At 47.7% G+C, this 25025-nt stretch overlaps 1 protein-coding gene across 2 annotated transcripts in view; it reads left to right on the top strand.

Moving 5' to 3' along the window:
• ZDHHC14 (zDHHC palmitoyltransferase 14) overlaps positions 1-25025 on the top strand; it is a 265346-nt gene that overhangs the window by 217194 nt on the left and 23127 nt on the right. For both annotated transcript variants that reach the window (XM_088023819.1, XM_088023820.1), the window contains exons 4-5: positions 10568-10705; positions 13957-14000. In XM_088023819.1, coding sequence (XP_087879945.1) covers positions 10568-10705; positions 13957-14000 — 182 coding nt within the window. The remainder of the gene's footprint in view (positions 1-10567; positions 10706-13956; positions 14001-25025) is intronic.

The following is a 25025-nucleotide window of genomic DNA, read 5'->3' as shown; positions in this document are numbered from 1 at the left end:
GTGCTCAACAGGAATGATTGGGTTACCTACACCCAACTGTCCCCTCCCAAAGCTGGATGTTTGCACCAGATCATCAAACCTTGAACCACAGGGACAAAGGGACTGTGGAATCCCAAGCACATGTCCTAGAATGCCAATCACACAAGCAGCTGGAGATGCAGATACTTGAGGGGGCTGAACATCTCTGCAGAGTGACAGCATGCTATGAGAATTTTGGAAAACCCTACAGAGGACTTCTGAGCATCAAATATCCCTTTGGCCCTTCTGAGTCTGGCTTTTCTTCTATTCTATATTGCGAAGTAGGGCAGCCAGGACTTATCCCCAGGATGACTGGACTGAGCCACCAGAACCCCTGATTCTGAGAGTGCTGGGCAGGGAGGGTGCCGCAGGGTCCCACCATTTAGAAATGCAACACTGGGGACAACTATGAATATTATAAATATGAATATCAGCCACGTGACTGAAGAAGGGTTGGAGGGGGAGCATGGGCCCCTCTCGCTCTCCTGTCCCACATCTGTCTGCGTCATCTTGTAACACACAGGCATTAGTGGTAGCCACGAGACACAGTGTGGACGCGGTTATATTACCAGATGAGACGTTACACGGGAAAGCACCCTAAAATGTATAAAGCACAGTACATATTTGCTATCCTTTCCTTGCACTGGTCTTATGTTTCAACACTACTCATAATGAAGTTGGGTCTACAGTTTCAACTTAAGAAAAATGAAACGTCTCAGAAGCTTTGCAAAAAGGTTTCATTCCGGATAAATTTCTTTTTTAAGATTACTACTTTGAACACATCGGAGTTTGCTTTCCAAGGGAATCATCATCCACTCCATTGAGTCATTGTATCCTGCTCATCGACACAGCTCTGTGCCGGAGATGACATCAGGTCTTTGCTACAAGATCATAGAAGTGTGCTTACTCCGGAAAAGCGAGCCCATCAGGAACACAGCTTTCCAGTTGTGTATGTATGTAGTCAGGTTAAGAGGTTTAGAAGAGCCTTAGAATTGTTAGATTTACACGTGTAATGTACCCACAAGATAACTCACTTCTGAAACCTTCATTTTGGGGATAAATTGACGAAGCCTTCAAAAAACACAGTAATGGGACGTGAAGGAACATGTGACTCGAGAGTGTGGAGAACATGAGGAAAACAGCAACGGGACATCAAAAATGGTTCTTGGCCCAGACCCAGCCCGGAGCAGCCAGGGCCTTGGCAATGCAGCCCGGCTCCCAGCTTCACTCTCCTCACCTGTACTTGGGGACCTGTGCTGCCTATCTCCCAGGGCCAGTGTGGGGTAAGCAAATGCAAACAAGCACTAAAAACCAGAAAGCCCTACAGATCTTTAAGCCATCCCACTGTCAGGTGGTGTTGATATTGATTTCAAGGCCTGGAATTTCTAGAGAAGAATGGAGACGTTTCTGAGGGGTGTTAGTGAATAGCACGAGCTTGTTTTTCAGACTCAGAGGATAATTGTTTTACTCTGTGCAGAATGAAGGGGAATTCCCAGACAGCATTTCTGGCCCTGCAGACCCACGGACAGTAGGGGGCCAAGGCTGAGAAGGGCCTGGGCGGGCTCAGAGAGTGGCTGCCAGGAAGTAAGACTCCCCAAGTGCCCAGGTACTGGCTTATTTCAGAGTTTTACGACACAGCAGGGACCACCCAGGCCTCAAGGCTGTTTTCTGGAGGATATACAAATTTGAACTTACATTACCAATCGTGTCATAATGAGCTAGATCTCTAATCCAGCAACTAAATTCCAGGAAGCTCAAAGAGCTCCGTGGTGGGGCTCTCATTCCGAGTCTTCCGAGGGCCCGCGGGACAGCCAGAGTGGGGAAGGCAATGCCATTGTCCTGCCTCATTGGAACTGACACTTCCTAGGATGCCTCTTCAGGACCCCAAATTTAAGAAACTGTAGGATTTCTTTCCTTCTACCTCATAATGGGCTGATTCACTTTTTAAAGTCATCACATTTCTATTAACTTTCTTACACCTCCTTTCAAAAACTGTTTGTATTATAAACTAAGTCTTTCCCTGCCTTCTCCCCCATTTTCTTTTTTTTTTGACAACTGTTTCTCTTTGCTTCTCTGGAAAGACCTTTTTTTCCCCTCTTCTCAAGTTTTGTTGTCATCTTTGTTTCTCACCAGCAGGTCTCATGGCACAGCTGCTCCCAAAGGCTTGCTTCTCCCCTGCATGCTTTCCTTCTAGAAGCAGAAAATTCCCCCAGCACTGGAAACCAGCCTTACAAAGAGAAGTTAAACTGAGACAAGTTAAGGAAATAAAAATGTGTACAGTTTGCCATTTGAGGAGTTGAAGGGACCTTAGTTTTGTGTTGTCAAGCCCCCTCCCCCGATGCCCAAAGAGACTCAGCACTGTGCCAGGTAATGGCAAAGCCAGAGCGGGGTGGGGGGGGGAGGTGTAGATGAGACCGTGGTAGGGGATGCTTTGATCCCATACCACTGCCCAAGGTGACGTTAAATTGCATTGTAAAGGTTACAGCAACTCTACATTTACTCATTGGTTTTACATGGAAAGTTTTAGTTTTTTAACAAATGGAGCTAAAAGCTGTAGAATCTTAATTCGTAGGACATTGGCAAAGGCTCAAGACTGGAAAAAATCCCTACAGGTACTAATAAAACACAGAGTCGTTTTGCATTTTATTTTACAGCTCAAAGCGGCCTTGGGGCTTATCGAATTCAACTTTTTACACGTGAAGGAATTGAGTCCCCATGTAGAAGTGATATATGAATACTTTAAGGCCACAGAATTAGTTAATATGATATTACGGACAGAACTCATTTTCAGATAAGGAGCTAAGAAGTGTTGGGAGGGGGTAGGAAACCTTTCCTGATACATCCCTTTGCCCCCAAAGAACCCCCAAGCCCCACAGTGTCAATAGATTTGTCAAATCCGTATGTCTCTGAAGGAGTTCCCACTTCTGATTTTCATCCTGCTGAGAATGAGGTCAGTTTATCCATTGGAGCTCTTCCTGATTGAGGGTGGGCATCCCCAGACTTGAACTAGGCCTTCTGTGCATGCTGCAGAGGACAGATGCCCTGAGCCAGAAGAGACCCACAGGGCTTACCAACACAAGGGCCAGTTGTGGGATGGCAATGTCCCAGTCATGTTCCCATTCCTGTGACCTGCCTGGGATTGCGAGTGCCCAAGGGTGCTGCTCCAGGAGGGAGGGGCCGGGCCCTCAGGCCCAGCAGGCACAGCGACCAGCACAGGAGGCCGGAACAGGTGGTGGTGGTTAAGGGTTCGGGTTAACACCTGGATTCCACTGCCAACTTCTCCATCTGCACTTTCTCATCTATAAAATGGGCATAATAGCATCAGCCTCACCAGGTTGCCTGAGAAGTAAATGACACCATTCATGTGGAGTACTTAGCCCAGTGCCTGGGGCAGGGACTCACGGAGATAAAAGTGGATAAAAGTGTGAGAAGGAGGAGGAGGTGAAGTGAGCCTGCCAGGCTGCTTTCCAGAAACAACCAATGCTGGAACACAGCAGCAAAGCTATTTTAACTTGGGTCTTACCAAAAGTTTAGAGCAGCATGAATTATTTAGTATCTGAGAATGACATGAGAATCAGAAAGGCCAGGTAACAATACGTACCACTCTAACAGTCGTCATTTAAAAAAAAAAAAAAAAAAAAAAGATACCTCATAGGGCAAGATTTTTCTAATTTGGGAGGTAAAAAAAAAAAAGGCCTGGGTTTAAAGAAAAATGTTTCCCATTTCATACATTTAAAAACATTTAACTTAATTTAGAGGTAACATTTAAATTAGGAGTTTTAAATTTCAGTTGCATATTTACATCTATATTTTTCACATGAGTCTCAAGACACTCTTGGAGAAGGAAATGGGGATTATTATTTCCCTTCTCCTGACCAAGCTGAGATGCAGCCCATCCAGAGCCCAGGACCACTGTCTGAAAAATGCAGAATTTTCTGGTCCCCTGCGGCCTGGACTGAGGGTATGATCTTTCTCTATCTCTGGATCCCACTCTGGAGGGCCTATATGAGAGCCCGACTTTTAGAAGATTTTAACTTCTTAACATTTCAAATGTTGTGTTCCTTTCTCTGGCAGCCTTCAAATGCGACTTCTGCAAATTTTTTTCCCTTAATATTTCAGTGGAGGGGCGCCTGGGTGGCTCAGTCGGTTAAGCGTCTGCCTTCGGCTCAGGTCATGATCCCAGGGTCCTGGGATCGAGCCCCGCATCGGGCTCCCTGCTCAGCGGGAAGCCTGCTTCTCCCTCTCCCTCTCCCCCTGCTTGTGTTCCCTCTTTCTCTAAAATCTTTTTTAAAAATTAAAAAAAAGTTTTCAGTGGATTGTTCTGTCTTTGCAAAATTTTAATACTGCTCCTGTTTTCCTTGTGTTTAGGGTCTTTTTCATATTTCATTCCTCCCCCTAATCTTCCTTCAATCAGGGGAGAGACAGTCTCCACTCAGAACCTGCGGTTCCTGATGGGCAGCACCTCATCTCTCCTGGTGATTCCCTCATCTGTAAAGTGTGGTCCTAGCACCTACTCTGGGGCCGTCATCGAGGATAAATGACAAGGGATGAAATAATAATAATACATGATGACGTAACAGGCAGCGGGCGAACGGTACTTTTAATCATCAATAATATCGTGTTCATTATTATTTTGAGTTTTGGGCTAACAAAGTAAGACCGTAATTCCTTTTTTTTTAATTTTATTTTATTATGTTATGTTAGTCACTGTACAATACATCATTAGTTTTTGATGTAGTGTTCCATGATTCATTGTTTTCGTATAACACCCCGTGCTCCATGCGGTACGTGCCCTCCTTAATACCCATCACCGGGCTAACCAATCCCCCCTCCCCGCTCCCCTCTAGAACCCTCAGTTTGTTTCTCAGAGTCCATAGTCTCTCTTGGTTCATCTCTCCCTCCGATTCCCCCCCCCCTTCATTTTTCCCTTCCTTCTCCTAATGTCCTCCATGTTATTCCTGATGTTCCACAAATAAGTGAAACCATATGATCGTTGACTTTCTCTGCTTGACTTACTTCAATTAGCATCATCTCGTCCAGTCCCATCCATGTGGATGTAAAAGTTGGGTATTCATCCTTTCTGGTGGCTGAGTAATATTCCATTGTATATATGCACCACATCTTCTTTATCCATTCGTCTGCTGAAGGGCATCTTGGATCTTTCCACAGTTTGGCTATTGCGGACATTGCTGCTATGAACATTGCATGTGGCCCTTCTTTTCACTACATCTGTGTCTTTGGGGTAAATACCCAGGAGTGCAATTGCTGGGTCATAGGGTAGCTCTATTTTTAAGTTTTTGAGGAACCTCCACACTTTTCCAAAGTGGCCGTACCAACTTGCATTCCCACCAACAGTGTAAGAGGGTTCCCCTTTCTCCACAACCTCTCCAACATTTGTTGTTTCTTTCCCTGTCCATTTTTGCCACTCTAACTGGTGTGAGGTGGTATCTCAACATGGTTTTGATTTGAATTTCCCTGATGGCTAATGATGATGAACATTTTTTCATGTGTCTGTTAGCCATTTGTGTGTCTTCTTTGGAGAAGTGTCTGTTCATGTCTTCTGCCCATTTTTTGACTTGATTATTTATTTTTTGGGTGTTGAGTTTGAGAAGTTCTTTATAGATCTTGGATACCAGCCCTTTATCTGTAGTGTCATTTGCAAATACCTTCTCCCAGTCTGTGGGTTGCCTCTTTGTTTTTGTTGACTGTTTCCTTTGCTGTGCAGAAGCTTTTTATCTTGATGAAGTCCCAAAAGTTCATTTTTGCTTTTGTTTCACTAGCTTTTGGAGCTGTATCTTGAAAGAAGTTGCTGTGGCCGATGTCAAAGAGGTTACTGCTTATGTTCTCCTCTAGGATTTTGATGGATTCCTGCCTCACATTGAGGTCTTTCATCCATTTTGAGTTTATCTTTTTGTGTGGTGTTAGAGAATGGTCGAGTTTCATTCTTCTGTATATAGCTGTCCAATTTTCCCAGCACCATTTATTGAAGAGACTGTCTTTTTTCCATTGCATATTTTTTCTGCTTTGTCGAAGATTATTTGACCATAGAGTTGAGGGTCCATATCTGGGCTCTCTGTTCTGTTCCACTGGTCTGTGTGTCTGTTTTTGTGCCAGCACCATGCTGTCTTGGTGATCACTGCATAATTCCTTTTTCTAAAGTATGTTCCCACTGGTCATTTTAATGGGACCTTCTTCCCCCACTTAGGATCTCGGGGCAGGTGACTTTTTGAAGTTGGTTCGCATCCTACCCCATAGCGTCTGGGTCTCCCAGTGACATCCTCTGGAGCTTTTAATAAACCCACCCCTGCCTCCCCCTGTCAGTGGGAGAGGCCAGAGGCCACTTCTCGCCATGAGCTGACTAACACTAACTGTCCAGTCGATGCTTTTAGCGTCTGGTCAACAGCTGCCACCCCTCAGCCTTCTCTGAGCACAGTCAAATTTCACGGACCCCTGCCTTTTCCTCGGGACGGCTCGCCTGAAATCTTCTCTTTCACCAGCATTTTCAGTGTCTGCACCTGGCAACCAGGGATCACTCGGAAACCTACCAGTAGCAATTAAAGGCGTCTCTTCCTTGGCTTGGTGCATGTGTGTTGAGTGTCTGCCAGGCTATTCAAGCAGCTAGAAATGGTTTTTCACTGCAAGCTCACCTGGGAAAGGAGGGGAGAACGAATCCACAGATCGTAACAGGGTGGCATCAGGTTTATCAGCACCCAGCCCTGCCCCTGTGTGCCGTCCCCCTCCCGTCAGGCTCTGTTCCTGTGCGCAGCAAGGCTGAGCCCGGATCCACAACAGCACAGGGAAAATAGCTCCTGGTGCTTAAACTCTCCGGAAATGCAGCGGCGTAGGGACCACTCCCTTCTGGCAGGGTCCAAACTTCAGAATCAAGGGATGTGGCAGCAACTCCAAAGCGTTTTCTTAAAGACTCTCCCACCACACCTCCCACCCCCACCCCCAGGACATAGGACACTACATTTAATTTTTCCCTACAGGAAACACACAAACTGACCTCTAATGATCGCTGTTCGAAATGTCTCAGGTGTTGTGGATGCATGCAACTGGCTTTACCAGCTGTTGGGTTCCCCTCTCCTCCCCCAGATTTGCTCCCTCCCAGGCAATTCCTGCTTCGCTCAGGTCCACGGGGCACGTCGTGTGCAGCTGGGGCCACTTGCTCTCGTCCCAGCTCCGCCTGTGCCCGACTCTCACCTGCTCCTCTCCTGGGAAACTGAGTAACAGAAGCCTCCCCGTTCAGAGCAACCCCTGGCGCCGCCCCCACCCCCCCCCCAGCTTCCTCCACTCAGAGCGAGGGCACGTGTGTTCAGAGCAGAGCCATGCAGGACGGGGTGAGCACCCCTTGTCCTGCTTTTATCCTTGACCCGTAAAGGGAGGGTGTTGTACGCTTGCCAACACTGGTGAGAGAGAACAGACTGAGTTAGATGCTAAATCAGGTTTTCTCTGTGAGGAGTTCATTCCTTGAGTCTGCGGAATAGTTGGAGTCTAAAAATAAAGCACCCCATCAAATAAGATGAGGAGCACCTTGAAGCCGCGGAGTGTTGTCGTTGTTGTTTTCCTTCCTAGCGCTTGACACAGCACTGGGCACATGGAAAGTGCTCAGTAAAGGCAGTGTGCATCTCATGGCCAGGAGTCCTGGAGGCAGACGGAGCAGGCTTCGTCCCAGCCTTGCTACTCGCCAACTGAGTGATGTTGGGCCAACACGCTTGCTGGCATGGATGTCCTTTTGGTAGTATGAGGGTTTATTCAGTCCTTTGACAAATATTTATTAAACACTTAGAGTGGCGTTGGCAAACACAAATAAAAAATGAACGATTTTGGAGATAAGCGAGGGTAGAGCTGATAGGACCTGTTGAAGGCGGCACACGGCCATTTTGGCATCACTGGTGTATGGTTGGCAGTTGAATGTTGGGATGAAGAGAGACTTCCCAGTGGTAGAGAATCCATGGAGAGGAGAAGAGGCCCAGGCTGAGCCCCAGGTGCAGCCTGCCGCCAGAAGTCAGGCAGAGAGGGAAACTGAGGAAGGGAATGGGAGGAGGGCACCGGGTAAGGTGGCCGAAAGACAGAGATGCCCACCGATGCTCTTAGGCTCATTTACCACCGTGGGTTCAGCAGACACAAAGAAGGACATGAAGAACATTCAACAAGAGAATTTCTTGGGGAGCCTACATTTCAGTGAGGCTTTTGTAAGCCTACAATGAGTTTTCAGTAGTAAGACAAGTTTCCAAATGGAAACTTGTTCCAGCTCAGGACTGCCAGAGAGCCAGGCATTCACACCATTCCTGAGATGTCACTGGTTTCTCAGGAAGCCTCCCAGGTGCCATGAGCAGGGGTCTCATGCTCCTCACCTTCCTCAGCTGCTCTGCTCCCTCAGGAAGACCAGAGTCACAGTTTAGCTAAAATTTTCTAAGCTGAAAACAAAACAACTGCCTGCCCCCCTAGCCACGGTCTCCAGGGGGCCGCAAAGACCCTTGTGCTTCGATGGGGTGTGTCCACGATGGTTACATCTCCCAAGCCCTGGTGTCCTGTGTGCTGATAAACAAGTTTCACTTGAGGAAGAGGCTCAGTGCACGACATATTTGGGATTTGGAGATCGGCTTTCACAGCTGGAATCAGAAGTGCCAACCCAACATGTCCTTCTGTGCCCCCGGTCTCCACTTCCCATTCCCATGGTGGATACTCATGGATCAAGAAAAAGAGGCTTCTCAAAATGACGGACTCAAAGTCTTGGGAAAATCTGGTTGGTTCAGTTTTTTTTTGTTTTCTCTCTCTCTTTTTGCCCTTCTTTGTGTAGACCAATGACTTGGGAGAAATGAGGTGGTTTTGACACAGGAGTGCCCTTTTCAAGAAGCAAGCTTGCAGGAGACATAGAATGGGAGATGAGTGATTTATGACAAGTGACCAGAAAGAAAGGACACTCTGCCTTGCCTGGCTTTGGACTGGTTTACTAACACGGTCACACCTCCCATAGGTCTCTCTGTGTGTTTTTAAAGCACATCGGTATTTAAAAGATGAAAACTGGGTAGAAGATAAGCTTGGGAAAGACTCTGAGTAAAAAGCTAAGTCGTCCTTCCCACCCCCCCGGTGTTTTCGGCCCCACGGGCAGCAGGCGGTCTGATCAGGGTGAGTGTGTTAGTAGAGCGCTCCGCACAGTCCTTCTGGGTGGAAGATCGGCTGAGCAGTAGAGAAAAGAGAAGCACTTGGCCATGACTTGCAAGGGGAGGGGCAAATCACAATGGCATTACAGACTGTGTGAAATTCCTGCAGTGAGAAGACGTGGGTTTATGCACGGGCTTCCGGGGGAAACAGTGTAAGAGTGCCCAGTGCCGGCCCTTGGGTGTCCGCGGGCCACCAGGCCAGTGTATGCGGGGGGGGGCCTGGCCCCAGCTCCTGGCTCCGCTGCTCCTGAGCAGTCTCCCCTCTCTCTCGGACTCAGTTTGCTCCTCTAGAAAATAGGGCAACATCATTTTCCTCCTAGAAATGGCTGAAGGCCAGAGGTATTATTAAGGTATGCGACTTCTCTTGACAAAGTACAAAACACTGTACTTTTAAAAATGCCCTCCCAGACATTATTTAACCCCACAACAAGTCTATAAGAGCATCTTCGTTTTACAGGTAGCTTAGCTGAGAGCTGCAGACTAAAAAACCCAGTTTGTTACATTGGACATGAAGATCACAGTTCAATTTTTAAAATACCAATTTTCCTACAACTCTTGAAATAGTGGAGACATTCCTTGGGAAACGGTTGTTATGGGATGGGCGAACAAGGGATGATCCCTCTGTCCTGGCACCCCGTGACCTCTGTCTGTGGCTACTGACACACACACACACACTCGCACGCACGCACGCACGCATGCAAGACGGAAGACGGTTCTGTGAATCCCAGAGGCTTTTACAAAAGAGGGAAATCTTTACTTTTCTCATTGTAATGAGAATTTGAGTTCCCATTTCTTTAAGTTGCTGTTTGAGAAGAAGGTGTATTCCTCATTTTTTCAAAACAGCTAAGTTCTATTGAAAGAATGATTCTGTTCTTGAAACGTCTTCATGTTAAGCATTTCTCTGAGTGGTGCATTTGGAAACACGCTAGGATGTGATTTTGTGATACAGTTTGACCATGAACAACACAGGCCCAGACTATGTGGGGCCACTGATACGTGGGTAGTCCTCCATAGACAGCGCAGTGCTGTGAACTTATTTTCTTTTCCCTATGATTTGCTTCATAACATTTTCTTTGCTCTCGCTTACTTTATTGTCAGAGTAGAGTATACGATACCTGTAATGTATAAAATGTGTATGAATTGACTGTGTACGTGATCGGCGAGGCTTCCAAGCGACAGCTAGCTATCAGTAGTTACGTTTCGGGGCAGTCAGAGTTAGATGGGGTTTTCAGCTGTGTGAAAGGAGGCTGGCACCCCAGCCCCTGCACCCGTTCAAGGGTCAACTGTGTTGTCAGAGTATTGGGGAGCAGGGAGGGGCTCCCTCAAGTAAAAAGACATTCGATTAACTGATTTCCTTTTTTTTTTTCTGCCTCTCATTTCAGAACGGTTTGATCACCACTGTCCCTGGGTAGGCAACTGTGTGGGGAAAAGAAACTACAGATTTTTTTATATGTTTATTTTATCTCTGTCTTTTCTGACAGTCTTTATATTTGCATTCGTTATCACCCACGTCATCCTTCGTAAGTATGCTGGCGAAATCAGATTACGTATGTAACCATTTGCCTGCCTTTGGTTTTCTGATTTAATTTTGAGTTAGTATTTTGATCATTTCGGGCTTTCTCTTTCTTCTCTTTTCCCTCTTCCTGTTCCTCTCCTCACTTCCAGCCTGCCCCCTTCGTGTACTCCCCTTCCTCCCTCCCCGCCCTCCCTCTCTGCAGCCCCCCCACCGTCCCCCGCAACCTTCTTCTCTGCCCTTCTCCCTGCCTTCCACTCCTTGTTCCTTCTACTCCCCATTTCTCATCCTTCCAGCCACAGCTGCCGGATCACGGCAGATCAGGCTCTCTTTCACTTGCCCCTGCTCCAACCTCAGTGACCTCACTTTCTCTTCGGCTAAGGGATCCCCTGGAAGAATCATTCCCACATTTTGCACAAAGGATAATGTGCTGCAATGATAACCATCAAACAGTAGTTTTGTTTTGCTTTTAACATGATAGGGGCTTATGTAAGAACAGTCACCATCCCTAGAAAACATTGTCTGGGGATAAAGACACACACACACACACACACACACACACACACACACACACACTAAAGATACACAATCGAAAAGATTTCCAGTTGTCTGCTAAACATTAGTAAATCCCTGGCGTATGAAGGAAGCAACTTTATTAAAAATGAGATTCGGATACTAAGGATTTTAATATATATTTGCATGAGCAAATGACATTTTTCATTTCCCATTCTGAAGGTCATAACTTTGAATTTCTTTTTTTCTCTTGGTTATCGACTTTCCAGCAACAGGGAATGATCAGAAGGAAGTGAATTGGCTTTGAACTATAAACTTAAGCCTTTAAATGTCCATTCCAGTGCCATTAGCAACATTAAAGCCCAGCAGGGCCTCTTGTCCACATTCTAGAAGTACAACCGCCCATTAGCAAGTGCGGAGCTCCCTTCTTCAATGTTTCCGGCAGCATCTGAACACAGCCTCACTTTCTCCCCGTGAGGCAGCACTGAAACCACAGATGATGTGCTAAGGCTGGAGTTACTCTCTGCCTCTCTTCTGGGGGTTGGGGGGCCCTGGGGGGCAAGAAGGCGGTATGGAGAATTTCACATAGATATATTGGTCAAATTTGGATATTAAGTGGAATCTCCCAAATTTTCGTGGCATTTTAAAACTTAGGTCCCTTCTTTTTGGCTGAAATCCCTTCATGCCAACATGATGCAAGCTTGGAATCTATGCTTGAGATTCAAGACTCCGTGCGATCCCAAGAAGAGGATGACCCTTCGTTAGGGGCCCTTTCCACACTCCCCGTGGCCCCTGCAGAGGCACCTTTTCCCTCTGATTTCGGAGTTGAAAAATGGCGAAAAAGCAGCCAGGGTCCTCTCTGCGTATCAATAGGCAAAAGAATCAGAAACGAGAAGAAATAAACACCAAGATTGCAGCACATTTAGGACATTAAAAAATAGTATTTAAACTTGACATTTTTAATCATCTTTAGCAACTTCAGAATGCTTTCCTATGTGTATTATCAAAATGTATTTATGGCCTTGCCCCTGCATCCTGGACATCAAGGGCCAGTTTTCGCTTGCACACCTGCACACCTGAGCTCTGGGAACACACGCAGACACACGCACAATCACTGTGAAGCCAGCCACTGCCACCACAGTTGGATGATGTACACTTCACTTTTATCTCCCCTGAAGTTTTACTCACCCCGTTTCCAGCAAAATCAAGTTTGCCGTAGTTTATGCTAATATATTGTTAGTCCCATCTTCCACAAAGAAAAGCGTTCAGAATTTATCTGCTTGCAAATTACCCGAATATGTTGAACAAAAGCAAATAAGGATTTTCCTCTCCCGTTGTTCTGCATCCCTCACAACCCCTGCTAAACAACCCCACCCACCCCCGACTTGGCTCGGCACTCAGTGCTCTCAGGAAGGGCAGGTTTTTACATGGCTCCCATGATCCCCTAAGATTCTGAAAACATTGGCCAAGGCTGTTTGAGAGCAGCTGGAGAACTGTCACCTGAGTTCTCCCTGCCAGGTAACAGGCTCCAGGGAGGTTGGGGGAGCCATGACAGGAAGGGGGGCCAGGGCAGAATCCTGTTGTAGCAAAGATTCTGAGGAGCCTGGCAGCTGGACCTCCTTATCAGGAATGGGAAGTTTGGGAAAGCGAACCAGTTTAGGTTCAGTAGGGAAAAAGAAGTCATTTCTTCTAGTGTCCTCATTTTGCCTCAAGAGTGTGTTTGCTCTAAGATCTGCCCCAGCCCACTTGCTGGTTTTGCCCCCTGACCTAGCAGAGGCAGAAGAGAAAGCCTTAAGCTTTCCTTATTCATTCTCCCACCCTTTGGCATCCTAGTGCCGGGCATATCCTTGTGCCTCAGTGGTGGCCAGTGGGGGAGACAGCACAGAGGGAATGGGACCTTGAGGACAAATGCTCAGCCTTCCCATGGCCAGACCCGGTTCCCGCTGACATAGAAGGGTCCGGGACCCTGCCTCTAACTGTCCCGTGTGGCCACAGCAGCACCGAACCCTGTATCCATCCTTCCTGTCCCTCCCGTTGCTGCTCCAGGCCAGATTACGTCCCCCAAAACACACAGCTTCACGCCGCACAGCAGGAGCCCCACCCAGGATGGGAGCACCAGCATTCCCTCCACATGGGCTTTTATGTTTAAAAACCATGATGTCAACACATAAAAGAAAAATTGCTTCTTGTCAGATGCATCTTTACTCAAGCCCCTAAAGAAATTTTTTTTTTTGCACAAACAATTCGCTCCTAAAGTAGTGAGTAATAAACTCCAACTTTATGAGTTTGTTTACTCTGAGTGCAGATAAATTACGTCTTTTATACGTAGCCTAGTTTATAGGATGTCCTAGGTCAACAGTTAACAAACTTTGGAAAAACAGTCTTTCATAAGCGAACAGGAAAAAATAGCATACAGTATTCTGTTTTCCTATTCAAATGAGGAAAACAAAGGAGTAATCAGAACTATAATTTATGGGAAAGTATGCAGACATCCATCTGCTTTTACTGAAAAAATATCCTGCAGATGTTGGGTCTAATTATGAATCTGCCATTTTCTTGTTGAATAACTTTAGTGGAATCTCAGTCCCTGATCAGCAAACTGGGAGCTGCAGCACAACAAAGTATAATTATTTAATTGATCTTTAGACACCTATTATTCTTATGTAGATGAGGGAGCTTTCAACATGAGGGCTGTTTCCCTGGAGGTGAATGTTTGAATACTAAATTTTGGTTTCATTCCCACAGGTTCACAACAGACAGGATTCCTAAACGCACTTAAGGACAGTCCTGCAAGATATCCTTTGGGGTTGCCCTGTTTTCCACAATGCTAACCTGTTAAGTATTGGACTGACCTTCCACTCAACTACCCCTTCCTCCGTGCCTTGGCTTTTCTTCTCAGAAATCGTATTCTCCCTTCATTCCATCCAAAAAACTCCCTACGTTTATGCGCATAAGTGGTAATGTCTGAATCCTTGAACCTGGACGTGACTCGTTTAGCCATATTTAAGTTGAAGTGCTCTTTAGTTAGAAAGCCAAGTGTGAATTCTTGTTCACCTCAGAAACCTGCATTGATCTGTATTAAGTCAGATTGGTTTGGGGAGAAGGAGGGCTTGCCAGGTCCAGTGGACTTCATTCTGATGAGCAGGTGGTCCCTACAGAGTATTTACAGTTGCCCCTGTGTGGGTGGCCTTATCACTATGAGGTCACCTGATGGGAATCGTCTGACCCCCTCCATGGATTCCTTCTGGGAGTGCCGTTAGGCACACCTTCAGGCAGTCCAGATAACCTGTATTATTTCCAGGAACAGAATACCTTTTCATGGTCTTGAATGGACTAACTTAACAATGGTCAATCTCAAATTCTTTGGATTAATCACATCCTGCCAAACAGTTTATATGGGCATGTGCCATAGAATTTTGAACTTCTTGAAAGAAAAATGTTCACCCATGATGTGCTTGAATGGGCCCCCCCACCTCACCTGTCTCCCCCTAGGTTTCACACTCATTAGTGTAGGGTGGGCCCACTGGACCCACTGACCCGGCTCCATCTGGGACCGGCTCTCTTTCTTCCTCATATAACCAAGTAGGCTGGACTAGAACTTCTCATTACTCCCCAAAGTAATCTTCATCTTGTGGTAGAGAATTCTCAAACAATGAATGAAGACCTTTGCTAAGATATACATAGCATTTACATCATTTAGTTATTAAGATAAGCCGGCTCGTGTCCCTGGGAGCGTGTGTGTGTCTGTGTGTGTGTGTGTTGTTATGAAGATACTTGAAAACAAATGGGGTCCTGTATATATTTTCATTCTATAAAGTATCTCCATGTTGGTGCTTCTGGGTTTATAGCACAGAATGTTGGTTATAAGTATAGATTCTTTAGTCAACTGACCTCCTAAAAAGGGGAAAGGGACATATGGAAGATACACAGAGGGGACTTGACGAATATATTTTACAGGGATGTCCTGTCTTCTATGAGGGAATCTAGGAGGCAAGAGTTGGCTAGAAGTTATCCAGAAGGAAAGGTGGTCCTGAGGACGAAATTGTCAATGTCCGTGGCTGCTAAGAACAGGTCCCATGGGAAGTGTCATTCTTCGTCCCTCTCCCCAGTGCTGCCGGCACTGGCACCCTCCACCATCATTTCCTCTGTGCCCTTCTATTTTCAAGACATGTTGCTTGGGCGTATCTTACAGTCAAGCCTTGTCATTTCTTCCCAGAAGAAGAGGCTCGTCTGTCTTTCAGGAAACTGGTTACATCATGAAAACATGCTGGTCATGGGAAGTTTTATAAATGCACCTTAGAACCAGAACTGAGGTCTGGGCTGCGAGCTGGCACGCTTTCTGAAGCCTCAAGAGGGTTGCAGCCTAAGCCACCGCTCCTTCTCTGTCCCTGGCACCTGTGACTTCCCAGACGACGTAGGTCTGTACAGGATGCCCGTGGAGCTTTTTGGACAATGAACAGGCATCCGTGGCAGGGACTCCTCTCCGTGGGGAGGGGAGGCGAGAGCCTGACCTGAGACCTGGGGGATCGCAGCGGCTCCATTCCCTGGGGACAGCAGGCTCTCCCCCCTCCCCGTTCCCTGGGGCTCGCCTCCATGCCACCTGCGGGCACAGCACTCCTTGTGCTTGAGTCTTCCAGGTATCTATTCCAGACCTCCCAACTCATGGATCTTATCAGATCGCAAGGAAGGACCAGGTAGTGAGTTCTGGATTCCTGCTTACCCTCACAGTTTTAGGAGATCTGAGGTCATTTCTTTCAACCCTTTTGGGTCTCAAGTTTTTGACCCGCAAGAGTCAGCCATTTCGTACTTGACATGCTAGGGTGACAAAGTCAATTATATGCAATATAAGTGAGAACACCCAGCACCAAAGCATCGTTTACGTGCATGACAGAAGTGATTTCAAAGAAGGGGTTTTTTTGTGGCAAGATGTGCAACGGACGGTCTCTGCCAGAACCTTCCCTTCGAGCACACACGTCTGCTCATTCTCATGATTAGGCTGTGCTCATGGTGTGTATAATCAAGAGCATTGTGTTCCCCAGGAAGGGGAACAGACAAATGTTGCTGGTAGAACGAGCGGCCTGCTGACTTTGCTGGAGAAACCGTTCACGTGGAAAGGAGAGGAGAGAGAGAAGTGCTCTTACCAGTTTCCGAGCAATTTTTAGCTTATTTTCCCTCGAAATAGCATTCTCAGGTAGAGGTAAAGAGTCTTTGCTATGGCCCAGATTTTGAAAATGCACGAGAATCTCAGCCCCTGGCTTTCCAAATGGTGTTGCCGTATCTAGGTGCTGAGGTTTGTTCTCTTTGTGGGTGTCACCCAGGCATGTCCTCCACGCTCAGGAGCTTGGCAGCCACATGGCCCCATCAGAGCCAGTGGCGACCACAGCCCGCTCTGTAAGTGCATGAGGCCAGCATGTGCCTGGCTGTATTTTGGAGGCTTCAAGCAACATAAATTCATTGCCATGCCGTTCTATAGGTCGGAAGTCCAGCAGGCGTGGCTCATTTCTGCTCTGGGACCCACAGCACTGAAATCAACATATCACCAGCCTGGACTCTCTTCCAGAAGCTCCGGGGAGAACCTTCTCTTGGGCTCACTCGGGGGGTTGACCACGTCTGTGGGATGTAGGACGAAGGCCTGTTTCTTTGTTCCATTCTCTGACTCAGGACTTCCTTGCTCCCAGAGCGAGCAGCAGCGGGTCAGGTCCCTCCCACACTTTGAAGCTCTTCTGCCTCTCTCCCACCCATCTCTCCGACCTCAGCCAGAAAGGCTCGCTGCTTTTGAAGAGTGGCCGCAACCTGAGAATTCAGGATAATCTGCCCATCTCAAGGTCTTGCCCTTCAGTCTGCAACTCCCTTTTGCCATGTAGGTAATGGAGTCACAGCTGCCAAGGATTAGGACATCTTTGGGGAGGCTACCATCCCGTCAGCCCCACAGGCCTTTGGGGAGGAAGTACCCTGGAATCAGGCACTCAAGTGCTGGTGGATTTGAGAGGATTTCTTTCTAGACCCATCCGTGAAGCTCGGTAGTGGTCTGGCTCGCTTCTGAGTCTGTGTCTGCTCTTCCTTCCTTTGCTGCCCCTTGTGTCACTCTAGGAGAGAGAGGGTGGGAGACAAAAGTTGTGATGGGTTAGTATCTATGTATACACACATACGTGTGGTGTGCATGTGTGTCTACGTGTGTATCCTCTCCTGAGGCCGGGTTTTGTGGCACCTCTTGATCCACTGTAAAAAGGTGAGCTAGAGCTGAAGCCAAAACATCCCAGGGCAGCCAGCACAGGTGACGTAAAGACTGTCTGCTGTTCTCCCAGAGAAAATCGGGGACCGAGAGAGGACCCCAGGGGAATGTGACGGCACAACAGCCCAGTGGGGAAGAGACGGGCAGGGAGAGGACAGGAGCTGTTTTAGCAGCTGTCCCAACCTGCATCTTCTTTACTCTTTCTGGAAGCAGCGGAGAACGTCGGGAACATCAGACTTACCCATACCAAAAAGTGAGGTGCTGGGTTTTTTAATTACAAAGAACATAGACCGTTGGATGTGCCACCGAACACCCCCTTCCATCGGTACAACTTACCTGCAGGCTCTCTGTGCTGACGGGGTCTTCTCTGTTTTAAATACCTGCTTTGGAGAAGAATCCCTCCCTCTATCCAGTGAATCTATTAAGAAGTGCTGAGGTCTGATGATTTATCAGGAATTGGTATTCCCGAAGAGAAAGTATGCCTTAGGTTCTATGGGGTTGTGATGTGTTTTTGGAAAAATATTAAGTTCTGGTTATGAGTGATAATATATGTGTGGTAAGTCAGGCTGGATCCTATTCAGACACCTGTTCAGTATTTCTGGCTCCTGCCTTTCCTGTGGACACCTGTGTGGCTTTGGAGGTGGTGTGGGGACAGCCAGGCGGTGCGGGCGAGGGGCCGTTTTCAGCTCACAGGGAAAGGTGTGCTCACCACTGGGGCAGCTCAGAAACAGCGTGGCCTGGGGCAGCAGTGACCAGCGGTGGTCACAGGGACCAGGGGTGGTCCGAAAGACGGTGGGTCGTGCCTGCCGGTGTGGGAGGAGGTTCTAGCCTCAGATCATGTTCGTACCTCCAAGCTCCCTTCCATCGCTGAGGCCCTTGGAGTTTGGGAGTCTCTTTGGAGGTGGTCGATTTCTGATGGATGAGATGGATCTGTGACATTTCACACTCCTGGAAACTTCCCTGGCTGCTGGCCCTGCTGCCCCAGCTCGTCCTCTCCAGCCCTGCAGGCTGTGTGGAGCGAGAGTCTGTCCTGCACCAAGTTCTTAAAACAAGAAGTTTTCTGGGGAGTTGCCCGAGCACAGGACCGGAGTCCCGTGTGGCCTCTGCATGTGACCCGGCCGAGTGTTCTCGGGCGAGAAAACAACCCAAATTTAAAATTTTTCAGTGGCCTCCAATCTGATCTCCTGACCATGACATCAGAATATCCTGTTGAGAAATCAGGGCACAGGCAAAGGTTTTTCTCGCAGTGGATTTACTGCAAAAGATCTAACCAAGAGCCGTGTCGCTGATGAAATGAGAGAAATGAGAAACACAGGGCTAATTAACAACAAACCGAGACACCTTATCAGAGAGACTGACACGAATGAGGGAAACTCCGACCCCCTGAAGCTCTTCATCGGGCCTACGTGACAGCAGTAAGCCTGCAGGAGAAAGGAAGCCACCTGCTCCCTTAGCAAGTGGTGTGGACCGGATGGTGTCTAGTTTGAGTGCGACAGAGCCCCTGGGCAGAGGAGGACGGAGAGGCCAGAGGGCCCTCTCCAGGCCACACCGCGGCCTGGCCCCGTGGGGAGGGAGGGCACAATGCCGATGCCACCCTGGCCTCAGAGCCTCGGGCCTGCCCTCCCTCCAGCTCCCTCCCAACCTCCCAGTGCCTGCTACTGTGGCCTGGGGCCATTTCCTCCCTCTCATCTCGGCATCAGAGAAGGAGAGGCAGTTGTGGCTGGGTGCTCTGAACCCCTGGCCTTCTCTAGGGAGAGACGAAAGGGGAGTATTCTCCACAAAGGATGGCACCGTGCCTTCCGTCCCCACAGCCAGGCAGGCTCCAGTGGAGGAGGTCCACTTGGCATCTGTTTCTTTCAAGATCATTTGACTGAACACACCCACTATGTGCAAAATCTGCCAGGGTTACAAAGTGGAGAAGGATCCACCGCCCCTCCCCCCAGACCTTCGAAGCACATTCTATCAAAGAGGGCCAAGCGGCGAGGGTGGGCAGGGTGATTCATTCTCCAACTCGGCGAGCATCTGTTGAAGCCAAGTTGTGGTGGATGACACGGATTTCTAAAAAGCAGAGTGAGTCTTAAGTGGCATCAGAAATCACAGAGAGCTTGAGGTGGGGGTGGGGGTCCAGAAGGGCATCATGCAGGGAAATCCGGAAAGCCTTTGGCGGGTGATGTTTGTACAGGGCTTGGAAAGATGAGGGAAGTGCTAGTAGGGGGCATGGAGGGGAGAGGTCCCAAGCAGGGCCGAGAGCCTGAGCAAAGCCTGGGCGAACACAGCATGTGTCAGGGAGGAGCAGATCACCTGTAGGGCCAGAGCTGGGTTTGTGTTCATTCATTCCCTCAGCAAGGTTTGCGGGGTATTCCCAGTGAGCGGGCCCTCTGTCCTAACGGTATAGGCACACAGATGCACTTAGGACTCATACGCGCTGTGGGCATAGCAGGAGGGAGCTGTGATAGCTAAGCCCCCGTTGCGGGGTGGGGGTCAGGAGCGACTGCTCCCGGGAAGACAAGGGCCCCCGATGGCACCGTATAGCCGTGAAGGCGTGAGACCGCCCTCCTCCCCTGGACTCTGGGGAACCAGCTTAAATTTTTGGCAGGTGAATGACTTCATCAGAGCTGGGTTTTGTTGTTGTTGTGTTCTTAAGAATACTCATCTTGCAGCAGGGAACACGAGGAGGGAGGAAGGAGATGGCTGGAGGGGAGAGGCCCCCAAAATTGAAATGAGTGACAAGGGGCCAGCTCAACCGGCAGCTGGACAATCAGATCAGCTCTGCTGGGGGTGGGGGGGGACAGGAGCGGGGCTCAGAGCCAGTCCTGAGGGTTCAGCCCTGGGTGTCTAGGGGAAAGAGGGCACAGCAGAAAACGGAGACAGCCAGCACTGGTTCCGGGAGAAACGAGTCCTATTAGAAATCTGTTTACAAGCAGAACCTAAGAGATGACCCCCCAGGAACCGCCACGTGAGGCTAGAGTAACTCCAGGATCCTCTGTAGTTCCTTGCATGAAATATGGAAAGAGGAAGAAGTCCTGAGCCTGCGGTGACAATGCTCCAGCCTCGTAGGAAATGGGACCCATCACGCCGTGCCCCAGGAGCCACGTGGCCATGCCTCGGGCTCACCAGCTTCCAGGCTCTGCGAGGTGGAACCCCCCAGAGACAGGACCCCAGGGCGGGCTGCGTCATTTGAGGAGGAGCCGGAGAGGGGAAGAAGCCCTGTGATCAACAATCGGTGCAATGAAATGGCATTAACATCCAATTAAAAGGATTACAGTCATTTTTAATCATGACTTATTGTTCGGCACTCCCAAACGAAGGGTTTTCAGTGGTTGGTAAATCAAATGGTAATTGATTCTATTTGGGTGGAGGCTTTTGACAGAAAGCCTTTTTGTCCCCAATTTGCATTCATTTCGAGGCACCCACTGTCTGAAACGTACCGATGGCCTAATGGGCATGGTTTTGTTTTAATGGAATGTGGTAGAAGGCTTAGAGTTGGCTCAGTGCCCTCAGGAAGGAGGGACACCGTACTGCCCATTGCAAAATTAATGAAGGCAGCTTAGGCCTTTGCTAAACTCGGCTTTCAGGATGGACCCTTCTGTCCCTATATCTGTGGATCCTCAGAGGGACCCCAGAAAATAGGTAGGACTGGTGTCTTTAGGTCCCTTTCAGCTGGGCCTGCACTGAAGGGTCACATGACCCCAATTTCTGCTCAGCACTGTTGCCAGAGCTAGAGTCCGGATCTCCCCGCCACCTGCCCTTCTCTCCACGCGGGGAGCGGGGATTTTCCCAGTGCCCCTGACCAGTCTGACTGGGGGAGTCCCTCAAAGAATAAGCATCAGATTACATCTCACGAGGTCACAAAGCAGGGGAGGGTGGTGTTGGGTTTCTTAAATCACCCAAGTACGACAAGAACATAACTCTGATTGTAAAAGATTTCGAAGAGTCAGAAACCTAAGAGTTAATAAAAGGAGCGCTGCTCTTGACCGTTCACAGGAATCCTTGTCGGGTTTTGTGGGTCTTTCCAGATGGTATTCCGGGAGTCCGTACACATACCAATATACCGTGGCAGGGAAAGTTTCTACAGAAAAGGGATCATACTCTTTGCCTTGCTCAAGAGTCTGATTTTTAAATATTTCCTGGAGATACCTTCCATGTCAACATAGGGATCTACCTCATTTTTTTCAACTGCTTCATAGAATTTCAGAATGCAGATGAACCATAGTGTATGCTTCTGTTGATGCGTATTTAGATTTCTTAATTTTTTTTTTCACTGCTTAAAAAATGAGGCAGTGGATGTTCTTGCCTGTATCTCTTTGTTCACAAGTGTTAGAGTTTCTCCAGGACTGAAAACTAAATGTGGAATCACTGAGGTGAAAGTTAATGAGGCAGGCCACGATGTCCCCTAGAGAGACGGTACCAATCCATCCTCCCATTTCCCCACTCCTTCCCCCACACTGGATGGCTTTTGCCAATTTTGTCAAGTCACTGGATGACTTTTGCCAGTTTGATGGGGGGAAAAAAATTCATTGTTTTAATTTCCATTTTCTGGATGATAGCCACCTTGTGCTGATTTTCCTGTTTGTTGACTTTTTTTTCATTACCACGATGTGCTGGTCCATACTCTGTCCATTTTGTATTGGGTTGTTTGTTCTTTTCCTATTAACATATTCTTTATTCTCAATAATAACTATTTAATATCTCTTGCCAATATTTTTCTCCCAACCTGTCACTTACCTTTTAACTTTACTTTTTCAATACAAAAAAAAAAAATGCTTAACTTTTTAATGAAATCAATCTATAAATCTTATAATCATGACTCCTAGATTTTGTGCCTTATATCCATGCCCCCAAAATTGTAGGAATATTTCCTTTATTTTCCTCTAATACTTTTAGATTTTATTTCTTCAGTCTGACAAAAGTAATTTCTCTGTAATCTAAGTGTGTGTGTGTGTGTGTGTGTGTGTGTGTGTGTGTGTGCGCGTGCGCGCTGAAGTTCTCACTATTTTTCCTGATGTTTAGTGAAGTGTCCCAGTACTGTTCAGTATTCTGTTCTGGCCGTTCTCAAACTTTTTGGTCTCAGGACTCTTTTTCACTCTTAAAAATTATTGAGGACCCAAAGAGCTGTTGTTTATATAGATTATATTCATTTCTAGAGGTCACATTAAAACTATGGCTGAGAAATTTTTAAAACACAAAATGCACCAGCACTCATCCTAGTCTTGATGAGAGTGAGGACATGAGTCTTGCATCCTGCAGCCTCCAGAGGAAACCCCGAAAGAGAGAAGAGCATCAAGACTGGTAAATAATGTTCTGGCATCAGTAGGAAAATAGTCCTCACCTGGGGGTTTCCCTGAAAGGATCTTGGGGACCCTAAGGGTGGCACGGGCCACACTTTGAGGACCACTAATGTATTCTTTCACCAGCGGTTTGAAGTGCCTTCTGCACCCCCACATGCCCGCGGGTCTCTCTCGGACTCTGGGCTGGTGCTGTTTGCACCTCGTTTTGTTTACTGAAAGTCTTCTCCCATCCCCCAACCTGCAGTTTTTTTCTTTTCAAGTTTTCTTACCCGTTCTTGCACATTTTCTCTTCCTGATGAGTTTTAGAGTCAGTTCGTCTGATTCCTCTTTTAAAATTCCACTTGGAATTTTGACGGGAATTACAGTGACTTCACAGATTAGTTTGGGAGAATGTGCACCTTTACTTCCCGGTATTAAAGAATGTAGGACAGAAGGATTTCAGAGACTGAAAGATGATGGTCACATGAGCACGAAGGGTCTCCGTGACTTCCCAAAGTGCCTGTCACGTGAATCACTGGGACGTGAAGAGTCCCCACCCCAGACACAGCGATGGCGCTCGGGTGACGGGGGCATGAGCTGTATGTTCCCATCTCTAAGGATTATCAGGTCATCCAATGGATGAGGAAAATATGCTGACAAATTCCTGAACCTAAATATCTGCAAGCATTAAATGCTGACGGAGACCCTGAATCTAGAGAAGAAAGGGAAATACCACTCATATCCGCTCTTCCATTGAAACTCTTCCTGTAAGGGTGCACTCTGATTTTACTGTAATTTTTAAGAGAGAAAAAGAAGAGATTACTAAGAACATTCGTTTCTTAACATTTTAAACATCAGAACCCAGGACAGAGACCTGAAGCAGATTAAAATTCGTGAGGTCTCTGGCTGCAGAGAAGAGCCCCTGAACACCATATGCCGCCCAGAGCCTCGTAACGCTCAGTGCTCCGGAAGGAGAGGGCCCCAGGCAGAGCCTGGACTTGGCATTCCCCAGCCATTCTGTATTCCAGGGCATTTGGGTTAGTGAGGAAACGCACATGAAATACAGACTTGTTAAACTATTACCTGGATTTGGTGCTTGGCAGAAAATACCATCGCCAGCCTGACGGTTGGAGAACGGAAAGATGGCTGGTGACATACTAAGAAACACAAAGACTGTGAGACTGATGGGTCAGGTTCCGTATCGCAGCGGACCTTGCTGCGGTGGCAGCCAGTCCTGTGACATGCCATCGTATGGGGCCTTGGGAAGGGTTCTTTCTGTCCTAGAAGTCTAGAGACCAAGTTCTAGTTCTGTTCTATCGTGAACTGCTGTGTGAACTTTTAAAAGTGGCTTGACCCCTCTGGGCCTCAGCTTCCTACCTGTAAAATTAAGGGATTAAAATAAATCAGGACCTCTTAACTTGAGGTCCATGTGGCTCTGTGGAGAGGTGTCAGGTGAGTTTCCAAAACTCCTGAAATTATAAGGGAAAAAAAGTGTGTGTGCCTATTTGTCTGAGAAAAGAGTGGGGACCCAGAAAGATTAAAAATCTTTGGTTCCATGGTCTCTCACCTTTTGTGATTCTCCAAATACTGAGATGCCCTCACCATGCTGTCCGACACTCTGCCTGTGTGTCTGCAAGGGACTCTCGCCTTGCTTACCTCTCATGGGCAGACAGAGCCGTGCTCCCTTAGAGCAGGGAGTGGATGCCTCCCCACCTCCCCTGTCCTCAGTGCAAAGGGCTGGCTGCACAGAAAGGTACAGAGCAGGTACTCCCGGGATGGCGCAGAAACCCAATGGAGAGGTGTCTACCCACTAGCATTTTTCAGGCTTTTGCATTCCCACAGTCATCTAGTGAGTACCTCAACGTGCAACATCTTGGGCTAGGAGCTACAGGGAATTGAATGCACATCCCCCCCCCCCCGCCGGCCACACAAGGGGCTCCCTGTCTTACTGTCTTACTGGGGGCCGGAGGGAGACGAAGACTGGCTGTGGTAACTTTTATCATTTGGAACCATCTCTGAGGCAGTAAACATCCAACTCGTATTAAATGGCTCTCAGTGGAATTGGCATGCTTTTTCCTCATTTCCCCTTTTTAAAAGCTCAGTAAATAGGTTTTGATACATTTAAGAGAAATTTTTTTTTTTTAAGATTTTACTTAATTATTCATGAGAGACAGAGGAAGAGGGAGAAGCAGGCTCCCGGTGGATCAGGGAGCCTGATGTGGGACTCGATCCCAGGACCCCGGGATCACAACCTGAGCCGAAGGCAGACGTTTAACGACTGAGCCACCCAGGTACCCAAGAGAAATTTATATTGA

This window comes from Eumetopias jubatus, unplaced genomic scaffold (assembly GCF_037043125.1).
Source record: "Eumetopias jubatus isolate StellerSeaLion01/CBP00866 unplaced genomic scaffold, mEumJub1_p1.0 scaffold_6, whole genome shotgun sequence".
Taxonomy (NCBI): Eukaryota; Metazoa; Chordata; class Mammalia; order Carnivora; family Otariidae; genus Eumetopias; species Eumetopias jubatus.
This window is presented reverse-complemented; position numbering and strand designations above follow the sequence as displayed.